General features: G+C 37.1%; 1 protein-coding gene across 1 annotated transcript in view; it reads left to right on the plus strand.

Annotated features, from left to right (window-relative positions):
• Positions 1 to 23,303, plus strand: part of VAV3 (vav guanine nucleotide exchange factor 3) — a 169,471-nt gene that overhangs the window by 110,215 nt on the left and 35,953 nt on the right. The window contains exons 18-19 of the mRNA XM_085299070.1: positions 1,308 to 1,330; positions 3,994 to 4,039. Coding sequence (XP_085155196.1) covers positions 1,308 to 1,330; positions 3,994 to 4,039 — 69 coding nt within the window. The remainder of the gene's footprint in view (positions 1 to 1,307; positions 1,331 to 3,993; positions 4,040 to 23,303) is intronic.

Below are 23,303 nucleotides of genomic sequence, written 5' to 3' on the forward strand. Positions count from 1 at the left end.
TAATTCCCTTAGGCTCTTTAGAAATTCTCAGTAGCTTTCCTGCACCTCTTCCTTTGGCATTGGCTGATTTTCTTTTCTTTTTTTTTTTTTTTTCCTCCTCCTTACTGTGTTTGCTTAGTCTACAAATGCAAATTAATACTTCTGGACAGGTTGTAACCATGAAAGTGCTTTCTGAGGATGACAAGAGGGTGCACCTTTGGCTTACTGTATGGGAGAGAAAATGTGCAGCCCTGTCGGGGTAAATAGTCCGCACCTCCCCTGCCTGGCTCCGGATCCTCAGCTGGTGTGCTTGGTCTCAGCATGCCCTCTTGTCTTCACATAAATTATTAGTAAGCCAAAGGTTTTTTTTTCCTCCACACTTTGCTGTTTCATGCAACTTTTTTAGCAGAACAAAGTCTATTTGCATTTGAAGCTCTTTACTTGGTTTATTGTGAATATGTTTACTTTACAAGGTACTGCAGTGAAGTTTCTGAATGTGGCAATAGACTGGGCATGCGCAGTATGCCCTTTGATTTAATAGCATATGCTGGCCCAGAAACATGCGGAGGTAAATCCAGCTGTGTGTATTTTGATAAGGCCCTGAAACAAAATCTAGAGTATGCTAAAGTATTTTTTTTGTTATCAGATTAGGAATTCAAAGAGGAAAGAATGCAAAAAAMCCCCTTTTTTGTTTGGTCATGTATATGTGCAAAAATACTGTCTTACTGCAGTATGGGTCATGCACAGGATTTCTTTTTTTTTAACTAGTACGAAAAATTCATAGCAAAAAGCTAAGTAAAATCTGATTCAGATTCCATTGCATACTAATACAATGGTGGACTGAGTTAATTACATGAAGTACAAGAAGCTTTTGAGATAAAACATGTATTTTTATCTTCATACACCTTGAAATGCTTTATAAAGACAGAGGCAAAATGAGTGCAAGCTCCAGTTCCAGTAAAGAAACTTAACTTTCAAATTCCCAACAAGTCAGTATTTATGAAGTGCTTTTGAAATGTTATAAAAGTTTATAAAGTTTTGGTTGAGCTGCTTGCCATGCAGCTGTTGAAAAGTTCAGTATAACTCAAGGAAGGAGCCATTTATTGCCTTGGTTGAGCATTAACTGAGCAGAGCCAATAGGCGGAGAGAGCAGCGTTTGCAGAGCAACCGCCCGCTCAGCCCCGGGCTCTCCGGACGTATTACAGGTATCAGGTAGCTGAAGAAAGCAGCAGTGTTTTTTGTAATGCAACACAGCACAGACTGAGATTAGTGTGTAAAAAGTATAAATTTGCAGTCATTAATAATGCCAATTTTTACTTATATTTCAGAACATGGGAACCTGAAACATGAGGTAAGGATTCATTTCCCTTTTCATGTAGTTATTTGCTTTGCTAGTGACATAAGACATTATTTACTTTGCGCACRTGGTGTTGGTGCCGACATGTTTTTCTTCTGCATTTGATAACATATTTCTTCAGCATAGTGGAAGATAGAAGTTACCTAAGAAAGAGTATACTTATAATGTACTATAAATGTATTATGTTCAAGGTGCAAGTCTAATTTCAGTTGATATGACTTTAGAGCACTGGTAGAAGTGGAGATGCTTTTTTTTTTTTTTTTTTCAGTTACAGAAGGGAGCAGGGGGAAAGTTATTTCAACTTAGGTCTTGTTTTTCAGTGCTCCCGGACCAAATTTAGCAGTAGAGCTAAAACTCAACAACATTAGGAAATTGTACTGCAGTAATGTACTAGTGTACAAGTTTATGCAGTTCCACAGACTTCTGAATGCTGAAAAATATGCAATGAGATTTATGCCTTTTTATGTAAACAGAATTTTGTGACAGTGTTATTCAGTGGTTATGGAGTTCATTTAATCTTAACAGAATGATAAACTGGTCAGAGTACAGAGAAACTAGTGACGTGCTTACAGTGTGCCATGATTTTAAATCCAAGAACACTGGAAGTTACACTGGGATATTTTCTTGCATGTTACTGATGCGTTTCCACTGCTGTACAGAAGGACGTAACTTTTTTTGTCTACCAATTTTAATGAAAGAAAGGCAGCACTTTAAACATAGTGTGTAATCGTTTCTAGCACCTTTTTAGATCAGAAGTTTATGGTAATTTAACTGTTTAAACTGTGCTATKGTTATGAACAACATACGAACATATATGTTACTTCTGCACATCACAAAGTATTTGTTTTTGTTGCTATCACTAAAATTGGTAATGAAATGGAAAGAAAACGATTACTGACATGGCTGGCACAGTGGGGGATTGATGCTTGCAGCTGTTGTTGCAAAAAACAAGGCAGATGACTTCAGTGGTATTCACTGTTTTGGCTTGGTTACGACTTGGGAGCCCTTGCTGGGGGCTGAGCCAGCACCTTCCGGGTGCTGTTGGCCCGGGCAAGTGTTGACTCGGCGGGCCGGTGTCGGTGCACGGTGTGCCGAACAGCAGCTCTCCCCAGCGCCGGCGTTCGCGCCGCGGGGCCTGGGCAGAGCCGCCCTGGGGGCGCCGGCGCCGCGAGCCCCCTCGGAAGGGCTCCCGGGGGCTCGCGTGCCCAAGGCCCCTCGGCTGCGAGCTTGCGTGCCGTACCTGCCGCCATGCGCTGTCCCGTGGTTTCTTATCTCTGCCTGAAAATATCTGCTAAGCAAGAATATTCCTTATAGATGGAAATTATAGCATGGTCCGTTTGCTTAACGCTCTTGTGATACTGCGGTTGACATTCGGTAGTGGGGAAGCCGTAAACAGATTGCTTACGGTATGTTATGGACAAGGTTGCCAGGCTGCATAAAGCTAACTGTGAGGAACATATGTGGCTAGACGAGGAAAATATTTATCCTAATTATATCGAATCCCTCCTGTTTCTAGACTTCTTACCCCTAGTTTGATTATTAAATCTCTTCAAAAAATAGTTGTATAGCTATTGATTTGAGATAAAATGCTAGGACTACTTTAATTTTTAACAATTTTTTTTAAGAAGAAAACCACCATTGTGGCATCCAAAAGTGCATACGCTTTGAAAGCTGTTTTTAAACAAAGCTTTTCTCTCTCCCCCCCCCTTTTTTTTCCCCCCAGCTTGCTACAGGGCTTAGTAATTTGGTCATGCCTCAGGTTACTGCTTTCTGGCTTGCCTTTCTGTATGTCCTGCATCAACTTATATCAGCTTCAAGTAAATCAGAGCAGCCTACTTGTTCCGTTTGTCATGCAACATGATTTTCTCTGCTTGGTTTGATTTATTAAAAATAAAAAGCATGAACCTTCATGCAAACTACCAGTTAAAACGGACTTGCAAAAGCAGTTGGCTAGTTTACAGATACACTATATTTCACCTGGAAGTTTTCAGCGATCTATATCGTTGCCTAGGAATATGAAATGTGTGTAAACCAACTTTTACAAAGAGTGTGCCTCAGTCTTGTCAGTGTTTCTGATTTTACGTGGCTCTGGTTCATGCAAATTTTGAAAATTGGGAGGGAGGAGCATTACTAAATATATTTAAGTATTTGCTGAGAAAATGAGGAAATTAAGAATCTCCTAAGAAATTCTAACTAATGTAAGAATGAAGCAGTAATGTGGGAAGTTCCTACCCTATTAAAGCAACACTAAGAGCTTATGCTACTTTTGTTGCTCTGGACGTTAACCGAGGCAGATGATGCCAAGCTGCGTGTCTTTCACTGTCAGTGAGAGTGTATCTATTAACATCATACTCGTAAATGATACAAATCTTTTGGTGTCAAAAGATGCTGATTATATGAGGAAACCTCCTATAGACTAAGGATGAACAAATCTTTTGAGTCTAATGTCAAAAAAAGTTGACATATGAATAAACTTCTTGCAGTATTAAGAATAATTTTCAAAGTATGGTCTTTCTACTAGATAAAGATAATCGTATGGGGGAAATAACTTAAGAAAACTAGCTTTGTCTAGTAGATTGTGGGAACGAAAGGTGTGCAGTATACCTAAATGAAAACAAGTTTATTCACATCCTTGATTTGTGTTTTTTGCTGTGCAGAAACGAACGAATGGAATTAGAAGAAACTCTAGACACATGGACTCAGGTTTGTATCTTGACTTTTTAAAAGTTATGTGTTGGATAAAAGGAGAGCTGTAACTCCAGCAAGTTGTGTTATGGTCACCATGACAGTGTATGCAATGCTGAGACCTTTAAGCTGAAGTCTTGAAGGTCTAAAGCAATTACTTTGTGATTTCAAATGTAAGGTCCGAGGACTGAGCTCTACTTTTTTTCCTTGTTTTTTTAAAAGTAGTGTTTCAGTTGTATCTGAGCAATGAAATGCCTCTGGGCTTCTCGTTAAGAAGTCCCCACCCTATTGTACTCTGTGTTTTTTAAAAGGAATAGCTAAGTGAAGAAAAGCAGGCAGTTGCTTACAAAGTTTATGTTCCCATCCTGCACAGTTTGTGGGTATTCTCAAAATTCTGGGCTGTAGTGGGAGTTAGGAGGTGCTCAGTATTTAACAGTATTGGATGTGAGTTGCCCTTCTGAAAGGCAATTTTGATGTTATGTAGAATTTCAATTTAATTTTATTTTTCATGTTTATAGTAGATATTTTCATTGAGTCATGACAGTAGCTCTTAAGAATATTAAATGCTTGCTTACAGACTGTGTACTCAAGTGGGTGAACATTTCCCCTGGAGACCCATTATGTGTCTGAATAAAATACTCAATGGTTTTTGATATAACTGTGATATTTTTGGTGTCATCTTTTTTACAGTAATTACATTTTTGTCCTTTATATGCTTCTTACATTGTTTAATTACTTGAGATTTGTTATGTAGATATTATTTGGAATAAAACTAAGCTGTGGATTATGAAATATTCCTAGATGTGGACACCTGAGAGTAGTTGGAGTCAAACATTAAGCAGGATAGCAACTTTATAGCACATTGTAGCCTGGCAGAACTGAACACTTTTTCAAAAGTAGGACTGCTAGTTGTGCCACTAGCGTTACAGCTGCATTGACTCTGAAACTTTAAATGTTGTAACCAGCAGAGGCAGACCACACCTTTCTTACTCACCTACCTTTGACGTGTTTTGGAACACGTATCGTCACTTGTTCCCTCTAGCAAAAAAATTGCTTCACGTGTTGTGCTCCCTTCCCCAACTCTGGATGGGGGAGAAGCTAAAATCTTATTTAAGAGGAGAAAAGCTTCCCCTGACCCTATAATGCTAAAAAGAATATAATCAAAGGGGGAAACATCAAGAGTATTCATGAAATTCATAAGAGGACGCTCTAAGTGAGACTGTTTCAGTGCTCCATTCTGTGATACATGTTGTTGTTGGAATAATTTTATATAATAAAGTTCTTCGCCTTCATATTTTTGAAAGCCAATAGAAGATTAGACAACCTGAAAATCATATCAGTTTGTGCATATTTGAGTTTTGGTCCCTTTATTAGGAGATATTGTTGCAGAAGACTGTCTTACAGAATTGCTTCTGACATCACCTGTTTGTAATAAGAAAAAAAAGAAAACCACCAAACCCTGCGGTACACATACTAATCATATTCTATATATATAATTGGGCAATTTCAAAGTTTTCAAATGCAATGAGCTTTCTCTCGCTTGCATTTCATCAGCATATGCATTCTGACTTCTGCAGTAACTTGGTGGAGATAACATTTTGAGACATGACTGTCTTGGTAAAGACATGGCATCTCCTTTGCATATTCTAAATAATACTGCTTCGCAGTTTGCATATAGCCCTGAGAGACGAAGTTGCTATCCAGAGAGCAACACTTTTCAGAGACAGGTCAGTTATTTCAGGCATCCATTACCACATTGATCCTAAGATCTTTTCAAGAACTGGCATATAAATCTCTAGAAATCCTAGCACCGTAGTAATATTTTTTGCTGAAAGTGGTAGTTAAGGTCAGAGATACCAATTAGACTTTAATAAGCAAGCTTTAGAACCAAACAACTTCATATGCAAGAGGTCTGACACGTAATTGCTCCCCATATAGTATGTTATGATACTGAAGCACGGATACTAACTCAGGAAAGCAGACATTTACCGAGAATCGGTAGCATGCGCGTGCAGCGTCTGAATTTCAATGGAATGTGGTATTAGCAGTAAATACAATTAGTGTGGGCTGTGAGTGCTTTTTTACGTGAACCTTTTCAATGTCGTGTTTCTGTCTTGTGTCTTTCTGTTTTCTGGTTTTGGCTATTTTAGCAAAGATTGATGATTGTAGGGCACAGCCTAATCAAGTTCATGAGTTATGCTTCTCTTCTTGTGCTTGTTAGATCCAAATTCAACTTCTGGTGACACAGCTTAGCCCTGAATGAGGAAACATTTAAGCCAAGTTTAAATTTGAGCAGAAGGACTGTGAGTACAAGGATGGTCTAAAAGAAACTGTTATCAGTGTGAGAATAGTGAGTTAAAATATCTTTCTTTTGCTGATAGAGCTCTAGAGCTCTTTGATAGAGGAACATACCTGACTAAGTATCCAAAAAGCAAACAATTGTTCACAGCTGTTTCATCTGTTCTTCTTTTGAAGTTTGGTTAGAAGTAACAGTTTTCTCCCTGAGATTTGCTGTTTCTCATTCTATTCATGAATAAGAAGGTAAAGGCAGAAGGAAAAGATGACAATGGATGAGGAAGGGGAGAGACTCGTGGGAAGTGAGTGTCATGAGAAAGGAAATATGGCCAGAAGCTGTACAAATATGTTTTTCTGTATTTGTTTTCAGTATGTTTTGCGCTATGACTTCACCATGGGGTTCAGTTATAGATGGCCTTCTGAATTGGTCCACCTACTAAGCTGTTGGGGAAAGGTTTTAGATAACCCTTCTTTGGATTAGACGGCAGATAATAAAAGCCATTGACAGAATGAAGAGGCATCTTCACCTCTAAAGCTAGGAAAAATTGGGTCTAAAGTTTACTTTTTATTGTAGAGGAAATGATTAGGTTGGTGTGAAGTTTTGCCTAGAATGTGCATATAGAGTGATAATTATTTAACAGCTTTTTTCCAGTGTGTTGGATCTCATGAAAGTTTATGTACTTGTTTAATTTTAAGCATGTGATTTGCCTTATTGACTTAGCTGACAAATGGACTATTTATATGCTTAAAAGTAAGCAAAACTTAGATTTGCATATTCTTCCTTTTTTCTACTTTAGCAATCATTTTGTATATATTTTAATGAGACTAAAAAAACCTTTTCCTTTTGTCCCTCCAAATAACACACTGTATGTTTGCTATATATTTATTTTTAAGGGTATAAAGAGAGTCTAAATTTAATGAATTCATAATTTAGTGCTTTTCAAATTACTTAAACCCTAAGCACTTGTGCGAGTATAAATATTGGAACTCTAATCTCTAAAACTGTGAAAGCGTATTTCATGTCAGAAGGATAAACTTAGTAAAAATAAACCACTAGAAGCCTTGTACTCAGAATTCATTGCAGACAAACTCAAAATCTAATCTGTGAAAGGATGTTACTGAACATATTCTGATGTAAACAGTTGATTTCTTTGCAAGCATGGATTAAATCTCAGAAAAGCTTAGTTTTTAATTAAGGGGTAGAACCAAGATGTCTTCCTATCGAAGAAACTGTTTTTTTTTTTCTTTTTACACCAAACTTTCTTTTGGTTTTACAATTAATGTAYGCAGTGACTTGTATATTACTCTTCGGCAAAGGTGTTTCTCAGTCATGAGAGTATGCAATTCAAATGCTAGTTTTAAAAAATGTTTAATTAGATGTCTGGTAAGTGTCTGGTCCATACGTGTTTTGTGAAGCAATACTATAATATTGATTTTACATTGTTTATAAAGGAAAGGATCTGAAGGAAATAACTGGGTTATGGCCTAAAGTATATTCATTTTTAAAAGAATCTGTGCACTTGAGTAGTACAGCATTGCAGATATTTTTATTCAATTAGACATAGTGGGAAACGAGCTACCATGTGCTTCATATTTTGTTGAAGTTGGATTGTGAAATCTTGTAATTAGGTTGTGTCGTTCTTATATATGTTTGAATATTTAGTGAAACAATATACAGATGTATGTGTTGTGGTAATAATTGTGTCTAGTCTTCATAAAAATTAGGAAATATTGTAATATTGGCAGTTTAAATTGTGAGTTCCCTTTCCATGTGAGACTGAGGAGTATTCGAGTACTTCAATTACATTTCAACAAATTCTGGCACAGTATGTTTTGTGGTAGACAAATCTACCTCTGATTTCAGTTTCAGTACTGCTCCAAGTAATGTCCAGCCAAAAGCAAAATCTGGCCCAAATTCAATGCTGGGATATCCCAACCTGCAGTTAATTCTGTGCCAAGCGAATAGCTGTTATGTATAAAACTACCATCTATTTAACTGAAAATTCAAAGCGTGTCTCTGATTTTTCTTGTCTAATAAATTACCCAGCCAAGTCCTTGATAGTCTTGGTTAACCATTGCCTTTCCTCATTCTGCCCAAGTGTATAAAGAATAACCTATTTCATGGACAAGAAGAAACAATTTTCTGCAACATTAAGACTAGCACTGGAAAATCAGTCTTCAATTTTTTTTCTTCATTTCAGCACCAGTGGCAGTTTCCTGTGATCCTGCCTGAGTCTGTTGTAACCCCTTACTAACCCACACTCAATATTGCTGTTGAGAAGAAGGATTCATCTTCTGTTTTTAAGTCACAGACTAAGTCTACTAAAACTCAAGGATTAAACAAACACTCAGTATTCAGTTTCTCAGGAGCAAAATGAGGAATTGGCCAAACTGACTAATACTGTCTCATTATGCGTATCTTCATCAGGATGGCTAACCAAGATAGCATTTTTTCTTCAATAAAGAAGTTGCCGTGTGTATGTTCAGTAAATACATTCAGTAGTGTTGCTTAGTGTTTTTTTTTTCCTGCTAATACAACATAGGAATGAATAGCAGTCCCCATGTAATGGTTCAACTTTTTCCTTTCAGAGTGAATAGAGCAAACCATTATGGGCCATTTGTTTCTGCATCTTCCCTCAGGACCTCGTGCAGAGTCCCACAAAGCTTATTTTTTTCTCTATTAAATATCCCTGGAAAGGGTTTGGGAGAGTCAACATGATGGCACGGACTGAAGTGCTAGTGTATACATAAGACATTCTTCTTGGCTTTATATCTTATGTTGAACAGATGAAGGAGCAGCTGACTGAAAAATGAACTTGGGGAAAGCCTGAAGGAATCCTAAGGGAAAGAGAAATGTTTACAGAGCTTCCTCTAGTGAAGAAATTTGTTGTTTGACAAGTCTGAGGTCTTTCTTGCTGCTTACCAGTATGAGATAAGCTAATAAGATTCATAGCTGTAAGACATCCATTGCATTTGATAAGTGACCAGCAGTGTTGGAGACTGCTGCATACAGACTAGCCAGAACGATCCACTTGTTTGTCCTTTGATATAGTTTCTGTACTTCCTTATAGATAAAAATGCAGCCACATACAGGAAGAAATGTCATCTGGATTTAAAAGAAAAGAAAAAGAGAGAGAGAGAGAAATTGCTATTGTAGAGATTTGAAGATGCTCAAACTTTTAGCTCTCTTGGAAGTAAAGTGTGTCTAATAACTAACAATCATAACAAAGTGTATGTAGTTTTGAATATTTTCCCTGGAGATAATTTTGTGACAACTGTGGAGCTTTAGCTTTGCTAAGTTGCTAAAGGCCTTCCTAAAATACTATCCTGTAATGTATTAAGCCATAAAAACTAAACCAACTTTGATTATACATATATAAGACATATACTTAACTTTTATGGGAGGGTTTTATTGGGTTTTGGTTGCCTTTTTTCCTTCTGTATGCAGCACCTAAACGTTCTGTTCCTGGTGAGTATAAAACATGCAGTGCACGTCTCTAAGGATCTGCGTGAACCTGATGAATCATAGGTAAGAACTGGTTTAACAGGGCAGCTAGGAATTCTCGTGCTGCCTGAGGAAGGCTCCTTGGCAGGCTAAAGGGAAGGCTGCTGCCTGWGAAATTTTAAATGTCCTGCAACCTTTCAGGAACTTGGATTGCAGATATAAATTGACCAATGCTTAGTATCGATTGCCACGTTCTGCCTCATCCTGTGGCTGGGACAGCGTGGGGCTTCGAGCCCTGCTCCTGTGAATTGTGTTGCAGGCAGGAGATTGCTAGCAGCAGTCAGGGGACAACCCTCTCCAGGTGGACCTTAGTGACAGAGAATTCAGAGGTACTCTGAATGACGTGACTTAATTTGTGAGCTCAAATTCGTTTCTCATCTCATGTACCCATTAAAAGTACCTACTACGTTTAGTAACCTAGTCCTTTTGTTACAGCGCTAATGCTATGTGTTGAGGTATTGGTTTCTTCCCAAAATAACGCATTCATCTGTGTTGTGATACAAGAAAGGACATGCCTAATGTTTTGTACCAAGAAATATTGCACTAATGCTTTTCTAGAAGTCAAAGCTGAGTTTTATCTTCTAGTGAAGCTTTTAAAATGCAGTTTAATGATTTTTATTTGGTTTGTCTTATTTTAAATTAAAATGATTTTTGCATTCCTGTTGGGGTGAGGTGTTTTGAAAGGTGCCTGTCCCTTTGGTATCTCAGCAGTTAGCTAACATTGAGAAGAACGTAGCCTTTAGCCTTTTCTTTTAATTAAACATCAGACGACCCAGATGCTAAAGGGTGAAACATATTTATTTTGTCAAATGCTTTCATCCTTGTCTGGTTGGATTGCAAGATTAGTTTTCTGTTTGGGTAATTTAAGGTGTTTTGTCTTACTGGATGGGTTTGTGAGACTACCTCTAAATTATGAACAACTAACAGATTTTGTTTTCCACTTAGAGAAACATGTTTTTTAAAAATGATCACACACTAAGCATGTATTAAGGTGAGAGAGGTTAAGAATCCTACAACTTCTTTCTCTTTCGTACATTAAAACACTATCAACACTGACTGTTCTGAGCAAAATGTCAGTATGTACAAATAAGTAGGAGGGAGCTGGCAGGTGGGAAAAGAGGAAAACATTAAGGTGGAAGTGGAAAACGTGGGCGTACAAGGGTTATTGTTACAACTAAAACACACTGTTTTGTTTTTTCAAAAAAATGTTGCTAATTAAAAAAATATGTCGTGAGTAGAAATTGTGACCCAAAATTGCCTTTAGTTACCATAGCAAGTAGAAGGGAATTGCATAAGATTTTGTTAATGTTTATTGGGACTGTAAATCTCCTATCCATCTTCAAGAGGAGTATTGTATTTACCCATATATTTCCTTATCTGATTTTAGTCCTTGGGGTACTGTCATTCTCAGAAGGCAAAACAAAGGTAATAAGGCAATGAATGATTAAAAGTAGTCAAAAGTTGCTGAATTTTAACAGTACTCTAAAGCGTACTATTTCTTTTTTGTGGCTCGCTCATTTAACTAAATCAGTATTTGATCAAAGTAATTCTCACACAAAGAATTTAGGAAACACTGTAAAACTAAAAGCAACCATCCCATGGGATAAAAAACCCTCTGAAAATTCACAGAAGAGAAGCTCACAGACCTGCCTTTGCCTTCTGCCTAAGGAAGGTTTTCCAGCTTCGTAGAAGGGGCCAGAGGCAAATGCCTGAGAAACTGATGCTGCTTTTCAGGAGAGATTTTTATCTGCTTGCCTCTTTGAGGTGCCAAGAGGAGGAACGATGGGCTCAGCTGGGCAGCAGCCTGGCTGGCCCTGCATTGGCATCAGGATCCTGTTCTCAGCCCGTTAGTGGATGCCTAAAGACAGAACAGGGCGTAAGCTGTTGTGGTAATTCCCCTGGTAGGTTGTATTTTTGTGTTTCTTAGCTCTTAATTTTTCATCCATGGAATTTTCATACCATTTTTTTGAGCCAATAAAAAATTTTGGCATCTGCAACATCCTCTAACTGTTGCTTTCACAATTAGTTGTGTGAATAAAATACTACTTTTTCTTTCTTTTAAACCTATTGTGTGTTACTTTGATACCTTCTGTTTCTTGAATTAAGAAGATGAATAATAAAGAAATTCTATCTAAAAGCGACAGTGAAATGTTACTTTTATCTGTTCGTTGTCCATATGCCACTCCTGAGTTTATTGAAATCTGTCATAACCCTTCTAGTCATATCTCTTCTAACCTGAAGAGCTGTGATTTACCAATGGTCTTCTGGTACAGAAGCTTTTCTGTACTTCTGATCATCCTTTTCACTTTTCTTTATGCTTCTAGATCCAAGAATGCTACATGTGAAATTCAAGCTATAGGTGCATCATTCAAGATACAGTGCATTAATGAGGTTTTCTAGTTTCTGTGGCCTGCTCATAGAAATTTCTAAGACTTAGTACACAACTGAATATTTAGATTATGATTTTACTGCAAAATGTTCTTTAAAAACAGTTAACTCCAAGATGTCTTGTTTAACTAGTGATAACTGTTTTAGGCTCCATCGTTATATGTGAATACCATATATTACTTTGTGTTTGTTAAGTTACATCTTTAGTTATGACCAAATGACCTCTAGAGGTCCTTTTCTACTTATGTTATTCCATGATCTGTCATCCTGTAATACAGTTGCTTCAGTTCATGAAAACTGCCTTCAGTTCTTTGCAAATCGTGTTTTTATTAAAGAAATTGCATCTTTTGCAAGCTGTGTCAGTCAGCTGTTTACGCCCATTTTCAGATTGCTTGTTAACTGGTTGAACGATGAGAGTCCAAGTGCAGCAGATATCTTTGGAAGACCGTTTTGGAAACCTCTTCCTAGAGGGGAAAAAAATGATTATTGGTCCATCCTTTAATTCCTATCCTTTTAGTGCTTATTTATATGGAGAGGAACATGCCTCTAGTTTCATGACAACTAGGTCTTTATGGTGATTCCACATTATTATATAATATTTATCCTCATAGTGACTACTTAAAAGAACTTTAAACAATGTACCCAATTTTCATTTTAAAAATAGTTTGACTCTTTATATTCATCCATATGTTTGCAGATTCTGTTTCTTTGGTAGGCTTTTCCAATCTGTCTGGTACAAAAGTCAGCTATTCCTGTCTGGACATCTAGTTGCTTCTGCTGAATCTCTTTTTAAATACTGTTTTCACACTTAACGTCTTATATTTCTCTGACACCGAAGCTGTGTTAAGAAATAGGGTATAGATTGCAATACACAATTCAGCAATTTCGTATTTGAATTCACTTTAGTAGTCAGAGTTTTGTCAAGTAATGACAGTATGAATTGGCTCTAATGAATGTTGCAACAGAATCTGTTTAACCCATTTACTTTAACCCTTTGTGGTCCATCCAGGAAAAATAGTGAGTTGCTTCTGCAAGGAACTGTAGGTAAGCATTTGAGTTCAGCTCTTATTGCTTTCCTCGCTAGCCTCGGAATAAACAGAATACTTGTTCGGTCTTGCACATAACTCCCATTTCTTCTTAATCTTTAGTGTGTAATAGTGAATTAAATAGTAATTTATTATCTGATACTTTGAAAACCTGTCCCAGTTCCACTAACCTTAGAGGTTATTTTTTAACCAACCATTTGGAGTGAGAGATGTGGGAAGCGAAGGAAGCGTCAGGCACTCTACATATCTTCAGTTCAGATGGTAAATCAGTATGTCTACTGTTGGCTTTTGAATTTTTTCTTTAGCTGGGTTTGACAGCAACTAATTACATGAAGTATGATATGATAACAAAAACTGCATGTGTGGATCACAGCTTTCTTTCCAGGGTAACATCTCAGGACAGTATGAGTGTGTGTGTGTTTGTTTTTTGTAGTTTTTTTTTTTTTTACTTTTGGCTTGATCATGGAGAGAAGAGAAGATAAACGGGGAGAGAGGCTCAAGGCTTAAAAGGAAAAGAAAATGATAAGTCGGAAACCTAATTCTGAGTGTTCCTGTGCATTGTGTGCTCCTTTTCATAGTGGTACCAATTTAAATCCCATAATTGTACATAGTTCTGTACATGGTTCAGGCATGTGACACAGTAGTCAGCTAAGCTCAGAGACCTTATATTTGGATCTGATTGCTTATGGGCTGTATTCTTTGTCCAATCAGTGTTTTGAGGAGGAGGAAACCGCTGTGTGTGTTCTGCTTGGGTCAGTTTGGTCTCTTTGATGTTAGAGCTGCTTACATGTAGCCAGGCTGCTACCAAAAGATATGGTCTGCCTTCCTACCCAGGTGACTCCTGTTTGTCTGTTCTCTTGAATTTAGTGATTAAGTGGTTACAGGGTTAAATTGATTCAATGAGATAATGGAAAATTATTTGGGGGGGGGGGTACCAAAAGGGGAGAAATAAATAATTTTCTCTCTGATTAGGTTGCTGAACCAACTCAGTCCTGTGACTGCAGCTAGTGGGGATGCAGGTATGGTTTATGTCCTAACGTGTTGCCTACTGATTGCTTGGTGAAGTATATAGTCTACAATCAGACTGGAAATAGGCATTCACTATTGGGAAGATGAGATCATTTATTTTAAAGTAGAAATTAGGAGGTAAAAAATACAGAAGATTTTAAGATGAAGCCCGATCAAACTTTTTTTTTCAGAATTATTATGGCAGGACTGACATCTAGACAGAGAACTGAACTTGATTCCTCTCTGTATTGTCTGTGATAACTTAATAACGTCTAGATTTTTTTAAATACTGGTCAAAGGGTCATTGATTTTATTATATGTTTTTCTGTCTGTATCTTTAGACACAATTGCTTATCATTTATTCATATTGTTAGCCATCTTCAAGGTAAGGATGTAAATGTGGATGTGTCAGAATAGGATATAAATCATTGTACATAGGTATATTGTTGTAATAGGCCAGGAATACTGTAAATTCACAGAAGAACTGCAGGTGTCATGAAATACCGTGCCTTTTGGCTTTCCTAGAAGTCATTTTCATAGACTGCCCACGTTTCAAAGGTGCAATATGTGCAGCATAAAACAAAATCACAAAAATGTTATATACATGGGATGAACAATTTTAACTAAATTGCAGTAACAATAAAATAAGTCCTCAGGCTTTTTTGTTGCAAGTAAAACATGTTTTTGCTCTTGTCCCAAAGAAAAGTAGTTTTTCACCGTAATCTATACGGACCAGAAGTTAGTAGGCATCCTTCTTGAAATTTAAGATTGTTTCGACCAAAGCAGTAGATTCCTTTTGTTGCTTACTGTAACAGCATAATGCTAGACAATGTTAATTTACAGATGCTTCCATACATCTGTATCAGGTTTTTTAGGCAAGTTAAGAGCTACTGGTTAATAAGTTAAAGATATATCTACTGCAGTCAGGGTAGAGACTGTAGATAAGAAATGCTGCTTGAAGAGGAAGATCACAAGGGGGTTAAGTTGGAGTGCTGAAGGTTTATGTAGCATCACTACAAAGCTAAATGCAGAAGGGATCAATTTTTTCATTTGCTGGAACCTGCCTGCTTTGTCAGGCATCAGCCACTTACCATTCATGTCATACAACAATTTAAAACAGTTATTTGCCAAAGCATTTCTTTGTTATAAGTAGCAGAAACTGAGAATAAGGTGTTTTATCTTACTGGCAGATGCTTTTAGTCAATGTGGAGCACGGAAGACAAGACGTGAAGGATGATTTTTATTTTTGCCATGTCTGATTAATAAAATCTCAGCCCATTTTCAGTATGTTCATGCTTGCTTTTTCATCTCGTTTGAGACCAGTGAAAGGTTCTAGGTGCCGTAAGTCTGCACATTCCTGTGTTATAGTGTGCACAGCTACTAACTTGCTTGTCCATGACCATTACTTTTAACGTACAGATAGTTTAGTCAGCAGGATGAATAATTTCATTTGTGTGGAGTAGACTTGTTGAAAGGTAGGACTGCCTTCTATCATGCCATGCTTTCAGGAATGCTACAAGTGAGATTTGACTATCATATTCTTATTGCAGTGTATGTATATTTTAGAATGGATGTTGTTCCTTACCTGACCAAATTCTGTTCAAAACTATTCAAAACTCTTCAGCCCATGAATGCTCTGTGACATGCTCAGTAACAGAAAAATACCTGTATTGTATCCAAAGTTTATAACATTGCAGAACATTAAACTCAACTTGTAAAGTGGGGATCGTGTTCTCAAAACCTTTGTCCACTTACCGCATGCTACAGAAGCATCCCTGGGCAGACAGATTCTATATGAAGTATAGCTTAGAATAACTATTTGTCTGGAATAATGGCTTTTTATCTTCCAGAATTTGTCTCTGTTTTTACTATAGCCCTTTGCTGCCCGCAAATCTACGGCTGTCTTGACACACCTTCATAGCTCGTCTGTAGTACTTGCCTGATGTAAGTTGTTAGCTCCTCAGGGCAGGTACTTGTTTGAACAAATATGCATTTTGGAATGCCATGCCCTTCTATGGCACCACATTAAAAGAATGATAAATAACACTAGTTAATTTTTGTACCTTGTGCTTTCATATGAAGTAGCACTTCATTTACCACAGTTTTTAATTCATATACTGAAACTTTAGTTTGCTCAGTTTTTAGCAAAATGATGAAGCTTCTTAATTTTGAGGGAACATTATTTTAAAAGTTTATATCCTTAATTCACTTACTAGACATTTATATTGCACTGAAATATTGAAATTTCGTTAATTTATCAATGTAAGTGGAAACAGTTTTATTTTTGAAATAGGATTATTGTCTGTTCATATATGCATTTAGCACTCGCCCATTTCCAACCTCTAAAAGTGCTGAGATTCTTCCCAATCAGGGCAATTCAAAAATCTCTTACTCTCACGAAGATTTCTACTCCCATCACTTAAAGTAAGGACTAAGTGTAAATACTATGTGTTCCATGCTACAGTTGCAAAAAACATAAGATCCTTAACACTTGTTTGCAAGAAAAATGCTGCGAAAGGGAAACCAAAGTTTGTCAGTGAAGAAAATTAGCTTTCATCTAATTTATCGCAACACTTATGGATTTTTACCAATATGCAGATCAGTGACTTTCCTAGATGTGTGCGCCTTTCTTTAATGCAGTTCTGGTTAGCTGCCTTTTTGAGGGAGGAAGAATGCACAGGTCAGAGTTTTAAATACCAACTACCAGTTTTTGAGTGTAAATAATAAGAAGTGATGTTGCAATTACACATTAAATTTCTGTTATTTTAAAAATCCTTTCCTCTGTTTTCAATGCATTGTTATCCATCTGGGGTATATCCAGGTTTTCTACATGTGTATGTTTGTTAGACTAAAAAAAAAATGGTTGATAAGTGCAGCTGGAGCTAGTGGGGAGCTCCTGGGTGCTTGGGCTTTCTGAAAATGACCCTTTATTGCTGTACTTATATGTGGATGTAGGAAACAAAATGTAAGTTTGAGTGATGCCTAGAGCAGGTTCTGAAGAAGTTTGCTATGTAAGCAGAAATGGTTTGGCATTTATATGTGTATTCTTTTGGCAGTGTAGTTTCTAATTTTCAGATTGTTCTTACTCTGTTGTAGTGCTTTTCCCCCGACTTCCCCAAATCTTTGCATTTTTTTTCCTTGTATAGGGGGAAACAAAAGACATTTAAATCTGTCTGAAGGATGAATCTGAGTGAATTGTGAGACAAAAGGTCATCTAAATAATGAAAGGTTCATTCCTTTCCCAAAGGCAGTCCTTATGGCTTTCTTCTTTATTTTAAAATTGTGGCTCTTCAAAAGTGTTTCTGCAATGTCTGCTTTTCTTGCACAGAAGCAAGCTCTGAGCTTCCAGATTCCTAAAAATTTATGTTAGTGTGACAAATGCCCCTGCTTAGGGGTTAGGTAAGTAAGAAAATGCTTCCTGTTGTAGTTATTTTTCTATATAGAACATTACATTCTGAAACTTCAGTTTGGATTATAAATTTGCTTAGCTAAATCACTTATTTCTGACTGAAATAGATGCTAGGCAAGTTTCTAGGAGCACTAAGGTGAGCATTAATTTTAGACTTGACTTGGAAAAGTTAAAGTTGCTACTGAGAGGAGGCTTCACATCAGGGACTGGCAGCTGTTCCCATGCTGCTAGTACCACTAATGCCCCTTTTATTGCCATTAAGCATAAAGAATAAGTTATCCTAAGAAATCTTTGCTGTGCAAAAACATTTATCCTAACATCTGACATGATATTCATGATCTTCAGAATGAGGGAAGGGTTAGGATAAGATGTCCGTTTGAGCATTGTTCTTTAAACAAAAGAAACTACTGTAGCATAACAATTATGTATAGAAATATCTTTAAAGTTGAACAGTTTCCAAAATCCAATTGTGTAAATTGAGTAACAGAGCTAAATTGATTTATTTTCCCTGTAATAAACTTCTGTTTTGATCTGCGGCATAGTTCCAAGTTTGGATCTTATCTGGAAAATTGAGATACAGGTACTTATCGGGGCCTTTTGGTAATGATCAAGTCTACAAAACCCAATAAAGCAAAAGGACTAACTTAAGTGGTAGTGTTTATCCATTTCTGATAACACAATTGTTGCTCAGATTGTTGGCAGACAGATTCTTCCTCCTGTGCATTTTTTTTTTTTTAGTTGATGATTGACCATATTTGCGGAGGTCTGTGCCAGGAATACAGCTTACATATATAAAACAGTAAAGAGAAATGGTGGAAAAATTAAATCTGTGAAAAACTACAGGAAACCAAGATTTGGGAGCTATGGAAGTGGAGGAGAGTGCAAAAGATTTTTGAGGAGATAAAATGGTGGGAAAAGTTGAGGGAGAGCGATCACAGAGAGCAGGGTTAGGAGCATAAAGAATTTTAATTTCTTCGGTAGACTTAGTTGACCTATGGGATGGTACTCTTGAAATTTTCTGTATGTGGAAGTGGAACAGAAATGTAAATGTTTATCAGATGGGGTTTGGAGTGCGTTATACATTTATCATCTGAATTTTGAGGAAGGTTGTTTGTACTGTGCTAGTGAGTTCTCTGCTTATGGAAATCAGCCCAGGCTGCTCTACCTAAAAACCTGTGTGAGCAGCAGAAGTTTAAACAGTTAATTGAGGAAAGCTCRTGGTAACTGCTAATTGTTTTAAAAAGTCAACCTTCTCAAATTTGTTGATTGAAATTTGAATCAAACAGCAAATTTGGGGATTACGTTTGGTCGTATTAAAAACACTGGGTCTTACTGATTCATAGTCGAAGACAAACAGCTTATCAGAAGCCAAACAAAAATGACAGATTCAAAACTGATTCTTAGACACTGTCAGCATTTCGGTCATCTTGCCTGAATATATGGTTTATGTGCAATATCTAAGGTCAGAACATCTAATTAATGATGACATACAAAAGCAATGACTTAGACTGGGAGAAACGAGAGTTCAATTAGAATAGCTTCTTTGAGGTGTGTATGTACTTTTACGTTTTAATAATTTCATCTAATAACTATTATTTAAATCATTGCTACGGTGAAGTGTGCACTGTAAAACTGGGCCAGCGTATTCCATGTGCATGAGTTCTGTAATTCTGTGTCAGAAGAAAGAAGTAAAAAAAAACCCTGTTCTCTTTCACTTTATTGATAGACATCTGCACAGAGTGGAAGTAAATACTAAGATTGTGGTGGTGCTTTTGTGGATCTCCAGCTMAGGAGCTTGGATCACCAGCTAAGTCCTTCTAGGCAACAGCTGTACAGAGCTATTGACTTGCCCTGGGTTGCAGAGGTAGATGCCAGTGATCAGCAATAAAGAAGCAGTTCTCTTGATAACAGTAAACTGGTTTCTTCTCTCTTGCACTTAATTTGGCAAAAAGATCATTAGAAACGGGAATTTAAAACACTGAAGCTGACAGACCTGATTTGAGGAACATACATAGAATGAAGGAGGACTTTGTTTTTATGTACTTTGTGCTCAGAACAGAACTTCCTTTTACCTTGCAGTTAATATTGTTCTTATTACTAGGCTAAGAGGTCAGCAAAATAGGTAGCAAAGCCAACATTTTATTTGTACGTAAAATCAGCAATTAGTTGTTACTTGGTTATCTGCAATTATACTCCTTGATCTGAAACCTTGGCAGTCTGACTTTACTTACTGTGGTGTAAATGCTGAATTTTGAATTCGTTTTCTGTAAATATGAGATCTCCTTTGCCATTCTGTCTTGAGTCTGTGCTAGCAACACGATCAGTGGCACCATGGGTCGCATTTCGGACACCTAATTGAACAAACATGGACCTTCCACACCAAGCAACTGTAAGGTTACTATGCATGGGTGCTAGTTTGAGGGTGCAGATGGGTGGAGGTGCACCTGCTTGGAGAAGGAAGCTGGACGTTTGGCTGGTCTCTGCTCTAGGAAGCTTAGCAAAGGACTAAGTGCCAGGGTCTGTTTCTCTGCTAGGTTCCTCAGCTGTGCTGCCTTCCCTACTTTTGTAGCTACAAAAATAGAAGTGACGAAAGTCTAAAGCTGGTTCAGACTGTCCAGATAGAGCCCTGGTGTTCTCTTTCTGGGGAAAGAAAAGAGAGAATTAGTGCAGCTTCCTGTCATTTCTTGTAAGAACTGCAAACTTTATTGTGTCAAGATTTTTGAAACATTAAAATGCAGTCATATCAGCCTAACATTGTAGGCTGGATTCCAAGTCTATTCAAGTCAGGAGGCTTTTTCTCCATTACTTTAGTGTTGTATCAGGCTAGAAATATTTGGTGACTAGGCTTTTTTCCTATTTGTCAAGACTGGTGTTGATTAAGATTGGATGTTCAGTGCAGACAAAGTTCTTTTATGTCTTTGTGCTAATAGTATATGAATATATCCAAAAAATCACACTCACACCCCAGTTTCCTGTACTCTGTGTCTTTCGCTATGTTAAAAAGATCTCTGCCTGAAGCATAAACCAAATTTTGGATTATTGAGGAATAACAGATACTGGGGTCAATTTTGAAAGATACAGATGCAGGGCATACATCATTATTTGTTGTTTGCAAAAAATAGTGTTTATAAATCTCTGTATGGAATCATGGGTTGTGCAGTGCCATTCATAGATGCAGAGCTGCTGCAAGAAGTTCACGTTTTCGTTGTTTCGTGTGTAATAAATATCCTAACTTACTCTGTACTACTTTAATTCTAAAGTGTAACCTTCTTCCTTGACCTATAACTGTAAGATGAACTGCTCAGATGTGTGGTGTGTTTTATGAGAGTTTTATTTTTTGATAACACTGCTAGTTTGGTGCTTTGTAAAGCATAACTCTAGCCAGCCTTCTGCTTTCCTCATGAGCTGCACCTTAGATCACCAATCTCTGGTAAGCCTGTGACCTAGAACTTGGCTATGAAGACTTCTGTAGGAATCTGGGGGTTTTCCTGCTTGTCAAGAAAATTTTAGCCACTCTTTGATGCAATAACTGGGCTACTTCGTCGCCTTTTGATTTCAAGGTCAGAAACTGCTAAACTGGTTTTGTATTTCCAAATTAGGAATATACTGATAAAAGCGTTGATCATGTGCAGTAGAAATATGACTCCCTGGAATTTGATGGGATTTTTGCCACTTATTTTGATGAAGTCAATATTTCAGCTATGCATTGTCCTTTAAAATTATTTTAAAATTATTTATGAATACATTTTTTTGTGCCGGATGTTTCCAGCAGTTTTTTGCAGTTGTCAAATGTTCCCTGGAATGCAGCTAGGTATATCACATTAATGTCTGTAATGCTTATTATGCATTACAATTCTTAATGCTTAATATTTCTATATTGTTTCTATCACATATAATCCATAATTACATTTAAAACCATTGAGGTTTCTGTAATATACTGTTTTTTTTTCCCTATCTGTTTTCTTATGTTACAGTGAGTACTCAGGATGGTTATTGGGTACATCGGTGATGAATCCTTGTGCAAATTAAGAAAGAAATTTGAAGACGGGCAGGGAAAATGTTCTAGATCTTGTCTGTCTGAACTTGGTATTTGGTATACTGCCTCAGAGGAATTGATCTGCTACAAGAGGAGGCTAAAAACGTGGCTGGTTTAGCCTAGCAAAATGAAGGTTAGAAGGGGAATGATTGCTCTGTATAACTACATTACGAAGGTAAATGCAGACAGAATTATTCTGACAAAAGGGCACTGTTGGTGCTAGGACAAATGAGTATAAACTGGCTTGATCAGATTTATGCTGGAAATCAGAAAATTATTAATGCTTTGAGAATAAAGTTTTGGATCAACCTTTTGAAATGAACAGTGGGAACAACCAACCAAATTAGTTTCTGGGTAGGCTTGCAGAGCAGATGAGATGTGTGAGCTGGTGCCTGTGGTAACAGTGGATGGGGCTCGATGCATCACAGCCCTCTGTACCATGGCAAGGCTAGGAGGTAAGGGGCTGACCAGTTTCCGTCCACTTGAATGTGTGCCATCTCAATGTTAACCTGCTAAAACTGCTTCTAAGCTGCTATTATCAAATCTGTAATTATATGATGAAAAGAAACTCTACTGACCTCCTTGACCATTTGCCTCAATTCATTACGTTTGGTATCCAGTTTATTTCTTTGACACTTAATAGTAATATAATGGAAGTTGTGTGAGAAAAACTTTTAAAAATGAAAGAATAACTATTCTGGAGTAACATGTTTCTGATTAATTCAGACTTCCTGTAGTTTTCTGTTTCTGGAAAATTTGAGTGTTTTTTAATGTTTGAAAACCACGGTATAGGGGCAACTCCTTCCACTGGTATTTTCATATAATGAGTAAAATACATTAGTTGCAGATTCACTGCTGTGATCAGTGCAGGCTATTTTTGCATGTCGTATATTGCTGGTATTGAAGTGAATATAGCCTCGGTGCCTGCGACCCTCCTGTTGCTGGAGGGTGGGTTAACCCAGGAGAGACTGGTGTCCCCTTTGTTGGGACGTGGCAGCCCTTAGTCTTAATAGCTCTTGTAAGATCCTTATTCTGACAACATGCTAGATAGCTAATTTTAGTAGTTGTTGTTAACCTTTGTAGGATTTTTTCATGAACTTGCAAAATTTTTGTTTTGAAAATATACAAGAGTTAGTAAATTGCAGTTGCTAGTAAAAATAGTTCAAATTTCAGCTTCAGTTGCAGGAGCTTGAGAAGGAAGTATTTCTATTTGAAAATTTTATTTAGAAAATTTCAATGGCTATACAAAGTACTTTGCAAAAACTAAGCTGAATCCAATCTACACTGAAGTATTAGCATCAGAAAATACTGATGCTTATCCCTTGTTTATATATGTGTCTTCAGTCAGTAGTCTTTAAGACTAGCACACAGTATCATTAATGAAAGTAATGAATGAAACCACTATGTTCATTGCAGTGTTTAGGAATTCCAGCATGTATCTCATTTATTCCAGGTACTGTTTTTTATATATACACCTGGTGATAGTAAGTATATTTACTATCTAGATAGTAAGTTGTGCTAAGCAGGGTGTGTGTGCAGTAAAAAACTAATGCCTATCCCAAGGAGCTCATATTATTAAGTAGACCAGAGACAAC

The sequence above is a fragment of the Rhea americana genome, unplaced genomic scaffold, assembly GCF_003343005.1.
Source record: "Rhea americana isolate MKP2758 unplaced genomic scaffold, rheAme1 scaffold_144, whole genome shotgun sequence".
Classification (NCBI taxonomy): Eukaryota; Metazoa; Chordata; class Aves; order Rheiformes; family Rheidae; genus Rhea; species Rhea americana.